Here is a 5,126-nt window from a genome sequence, read left to right as displayed (position 1 = left end):
TCTAATTAGTAAAAAAGTAAAATAGAAAAAAAAGCTTGAAATGCAAATGACTAAGACGCCACTTGTCACCTGGCGCAATCGTACTGGCCGGAAGGCACAGCTAGATAAAATAGAAGAAAAACCGTTTTCTCTAACTACCATTCGCACTAGGACTTGTTGGTGAAGTCCTCATCGGTTACTCTCCATGGACCTTCTTCGTCCCCAGACACTCTTTCAGGTGCTCACCCCTGGTTTAGGGTTAGGGTTTCCCAATCTTTCAAATTTCTCTTTCAAATTCAAATTTCCGACTCCTGAAAATGGAAGAGTCTTCTTCCTCCTCCTCCTCCTCATCTCCATCTCCGTCTTCTTCGACTGACGCCGTTAGGGACGCCACTTCTTCCAGCGCCGTGGCTTCGTCTTCGAGCACCTCGCACGTCCGCGACGAGGAGGACGATCACAACCAGTACCACCACCACCACAATTTCCGGCAGCCGGAGCCGGGAGTCAACGAAATCGGACCTTCTTACAGAGTCGGCGGCTTATCGGGGTTCGATGAGACGGCGTCTGTGATTCGAGATGACACGTGGTCCTGCATCATCGTCCTCCTCACCTTCTGGTTCTTCGGTTTGTACCGACTCCTTTTTTTCTTTTTTTTCTTTTGGAAAATTAGTGCTAATTTTGAGAATGCTAGTGATTTTGATGCTAATTGAATGTTGCAGTATCGATGACTTTGATTTTGGGAGTCTACGGGTCCGAGACCATGGAGCTTGGCCCTGATACTTCGATTCTTCTGCAACCTAACCCCATATTTGTGCAGTCTATGAAGGTAGTTTTCGAACTGAATGTACCGATTTTCGAATTGACTGGTGCGTATTGTTTAGTATTGTGTGGATATCTGGTTTAATTGGTTGGGGTTTATAATAGGTGGAAGAGCTGAATATAACTAGGCCTGGGCCTGTGCTATATGGTTTTTATGACATTCCACCCCTTAGTACTGTTGCGAATTGGTCAGAAACACACAATGCTACAGTTCCAGCTGATTTTCATAAGGCAAGTTTGTGGTGGAATGTATTTATTTGTTTTTCAGTTAGTAAATTTTAAGTGTTTTGAACTCTAGTTGTTGTAGTTTAGGACCGGATGATTTACTGTTTCCTTGTTCTTCAGGAGTGGATATATTACCTAAATAAGGGGTCTCAAATAACTATATCGTACAGCGTTTCCTCGCCCAGCACGTCTATTTTTCTTATAATTGCTCAAGGTACATACTTCAATTTCCATTTTCCCGTTTGCAGTCATAGCTTGTGCCCAATTTTAGAAATATCCACGCTCTACTTCGTTTTTACTATTCCAGGAATGGACATGTATTATCTTTAGGTTTAGATGAAAGGAGTAGAGCCATTAAGGCAAATGGTAAACAAAGTGTATAGTTTGGTGATGACTGCTTTTGCGGTCAACTCAAATTGGTTGATTATATAACCGTAACTCGTAAGTGCTATTCTGCACAAAGCAAGTCATTTAACATTTTAAATTTTTAATGGAACCACCAACTGCATCATAATCAGTTGGGCCAATGTTACTTGCTGCATTTCTCTTGAGTTTATTAGTCCTTTAGTTCATTTGTTTGCACATAATGGAAGTTTCTCTCTGCAGTTTTTTCATGCTTTCGTTTTAACTGATTGCAAAGTGCATTGAACCTCAATAGCATTCTGAAGCTATCAAATTGCAGGTAAAGAAGGCCTTGCCCAGTGGCTTGAAGAACCAACATATCCTAATACTACATTGTCATGGAACCTCGTTCATGGTGAGACTGTAGGGGGAAATATGATTTCTTATCTTCTGTAAGTTACTAGTGCTTAACTGATGTTGGGAACTGCTTCTTCACAGGAAGTGGCAAGATTCAGCAGGACATATCAACATCTTATAGTTACTATATTTCTGTGGGTAACATGAACTACGAGGATGTGGAGGTAATTATGTAACATCATTATAACCTATATGAATGCAATTACGCTTTGCATTCTTAATTTTGTAAGGTTAGTGCTCATCTAATTAAATAATATTTTTGGGATAGTAGTCAGTAGTCACAACATTCATGGTCGTTGGAATATACTTGTAGACTTATAGTTGCCACTTCAGGGATGTTTAAACTAGTTAGTATTCTTAGTAAGGATAAGCCAAGTACAGGTTGGGTGAGAGTAAGAGTGCAGAGTGCAGAACAGTATTTTAACTATGTCCTGATTTTATGAACTTTGAGTTTCAAGATGATTTAAGGGCCTCAACAGTACTTCCATATAAGGATCCCCTTTCCCTCTCTCTCTCTTAATAATGCTAATTATCGGTAGAAATTGTGGTGGTATTTTTCACATATTTACACGTACTAATCATCTTTACATTGAACAGGTTCAATTAAACTTCACGGTGAATGCTCTATTGTATGATACTAGTGAAGCCTATTACAAGTGTACATTCACAGATACGTCCTGCAGTTTGAAAGTTTTGTTTCCCAGTGGAAATGTTGGTGTGCTTACCTCTCCTGGTCCAGAGCAGGTAAGGCTATAATATAGCTGACTCTCAAAAAGATGATGTAACCAGAGAAAACTGTTATTCTGTAGGTTCTTACCCCTATGCTTTTACATTTGTTTTGGTTTCCCCAGAATATAGACAACCAGTATGTCAAACTCTCATATGGACCAAGATGGGCCACATATATCATTGGTATAGGTAGGATCCTTCTCCTATAAATATATGTGTATATATATTTATCATATGTTAGGCTTCCTACCATATTTAATTTTCTGACCTGCAGGGGCGATGACTGTACTGATGCTATTGGCCTTCAACTTCTTGAATAAGTTCCGCTGTAACAACGAAGATGGAATAAGAGTACAGCATCCGGAGTTCAGACCAGAAAGAGCCCCGTTGCTTTCATACAAAGATGATGATCAATCAAGTTGGGGTTCATCTTATGATTCTGCCTCGAACGATGAGGGGGATCTTGAAGACCTTATGACAGCAGGTTCTCTTGATGGTGAAAGTAACAATACTCGTCGTCTTTGTGCAATTTGCTTTGATGCTCCTAGGGACTGCTTTTTCCTCCCATGTGGGCACTGTGCCGCTTGTTTTGATTGTGCGACAAGGTATTCTTTTATGCTGTTTCTAGATGTCGTTTACTTTTGATGCTCTATGTTTATCCCTGCAACAAGTCCACATACTCTTTACACTAATAAAAAGTCCGCATACTCAAAGAGGCCACTTGCCCATTAGTACACACATACTTCCACTTTGGGACAAGGTTTGAAAATTTCTAGTAGACGGTGTGTCATGCATCATATTTGTATGATGGATTAAATGTATGGCACAAGAGGTTTAGTGAAATCCCCTAATAGTGGCAGGTTAGAGGCTTTTCTTATTAAAGAGAGCTCGGGTAAACTTTGACTTCTGCTGTTAAACAAAATTAGATTTTTATACTACGGTTGTTGTAGTTACTGGATGTCATTTGTGCATTCTCAGCTATATTCTTAGTGGGAAATATGTGATGATGTAAGTTCATTCTGTCGAATTTGAAATGCCTTTGTTGACATATTCCAAGTTTCTTTCAATTCTCAACCTATATGCAGATATTTCTTTGATTCATATTGTAGAGGCTGATCTCAATACATTTGGCTAAGGCACTTAATGCAACTCACACCTTTTCGACTCTAATTTTAAGGCAAAACAAGAAGTCTAGCCCCCCACAGCTTTCCAATCCTGTCAAAACTGTTGAATCTATGCTAAGGATCTGTCTTATAATTTTCAAGTTAGCTTCATTATTGTCCTGTATTGGAATTGAAGTCATTGGCACCCATTCAGAATGCACTGTAATGATTCATTCCTTGTTTCAATATTTACAGGATAGCGGAAGCAGCTGCTACTTGTCCCATTTGTCGGAGGAACATAAAGAAGGTGAGGAAGATATTTACAGTATAAACTATAAAGTAGTAACACCTTGTTGTAAGCCTGGTACGTGCCATTGCTTTTACTCCCTTTCATAGAAGTCAAGCTAATTGTATCCGGTAATCTGGGTAGTTTCTGAGTGTGGATTGCCATGCCTTGTGGTTTTTCAGCGGCTTTCCCTTCATGTAATATTATGTCCTGGTATATAAATTCTAAATACGCCCAAATAGGATAAGTTATTCAAAGAGGCCGTCTATTCTTTTCTCACACAATAGGTTGGGCGCTGAGTTATTCGATTTTCTATTCCAGTTCCCAGTAACAACGGTCTTGATGTTGAATGTATATATATATATATTTTTTTGCTTATCCACTGTTTAAGAGTGCAGAGATGAATTCATGTATTTTGATTGTGTGACTTGTACCCAGTCCCATGAATAAACCTCATCAATCTTGCTCTTCCTTGTTTAGTCTGGAAACACTGAAGCTTTTATGAAATTCGCTAATTTGAGCACCTTAGGGCCATGTAACATGCATGGGCATGGCCATCTGACCTGCAGACTTTTCCTTGTTCTTTACTAATATATGCATGTATGTGAAAGTAAATTTAGGAGGGTGAAATTTACGCATTCATTTTTTAGTACCGTAGTTAAATATGTCTTATACCTATCACTAGGCTTCTATACAGCAGAACACAAGTGTGGCCTTTTCAGGAAGATGAAGTAGATATTACCAAAAAAAGAGAGAAGGAAGATGAAAGTAGAGACCCAGCTACAGTGATTGTGATATAGGACGACTGGATTGGAATGTCGAAGCCTAGGGTTAAGAGTTCTTTACCTATTAGTCAGTCGGACCATTTCAGTCAAAAGATTGAGAGTGTTTACTTAAGACTTCAGAGGAGAAATTCGAATTGGATATCATCCAACTGAGAGTGTTTACTTCAGAGGAGGAGAAATTCGAATTGGATATCATCCAACAGTTCTAGGAACTGGTATAGAGTAGACAAATAACGATGGTCATGGGCTCTCCCAGCCATAGGCAGGTGACGGAGGACATGTCAAAGTCTCTAAGGATCTAATGTGATTAAACATCCATGATGAATTTTTATAATATATTGGAATAGAATAACATGTGCATCAGTGAAAGTAAAGACGAAAGTGGAACAGAGATTTGCTCCTGTCTTAGTCTTGGACTCCTGGCGAAGGAGGAAGATTAAC

General features: G+C 39.3%; 1 protein-coding gene across 1 annotated transcript; it reads left to right on the top strand.

The window, feature by feature from the left end:
* The first annotated feature begins 228 nt into the window (after positions 1-228).
* Positions 229-4,643, top strand: LOC101309361. The gene is made up of 10 exons (XM_004302503.1): positions 229-603; positions 699-805; positions 904-1,029; positions 1,144-1,237; positions 1,706-1,780; positions 1,864-1,946; positions 2,380-2,526; positions 2,634-2,700; positions 2,786-3,116; positions 3,870-4,643. Exons 1-10 carry the CDS (start codon positions 297-299, stop codon positions 3,943-3,945), a joined length of 1,413 nt encoding a protein of 470 aa, XP_004302551.1. The 5' UTR covers positions 229-296; the 3' UTR covers positions 3,946-4,643.
* Positions 4,644-5,126: the final 483 nt, after the last annotated feature.

The sequence above is a fragment of the Fragaria vesca genome, linkage group LG6 (assembly GCF_000184155.1).
Source record: "Fragaria vesca subsp. vesca linkage group LG6, FraVesHawaii_1.0, whole genome shotgun sequence".
In the NCBI taxonomy this organism is placed as follows: domain Eukaryota; kingdom Viridiplantae; phylum Streptophyta; class Magnoliopsida; order Rosales; family Rosaceae; genus Fragaria; species Fragaria vesca.
The sequence above is the reverse complement of the archived record's forward strand: the minus strand, read 5'-3'. Positions and strand labels throughout refer to the sequence as shown.

Coding starts and splice junctions, on each gene's coding strand:
- LOC101309361 (XM_004302503.1), top strand. CDS start 297: ATGGAAGAGTCTTCTTCCTCCTCCTCCTCCTCATCTCCATCTCCGTCT. Junction 806..903: donor TATTTGTGCAGTCTATGAAG/GTAGTTTTCGAA, acceptor GGTTTATAATAG/GTGGAAGAGCTGAATATAAC. Junction 1,238..1,705: donor TTTTCTTATAATTGCTCAAG/GTACATACTTCA, acceptor ATCAAATTGCAG/GTAAAGAAGGCCTTGCCCAG.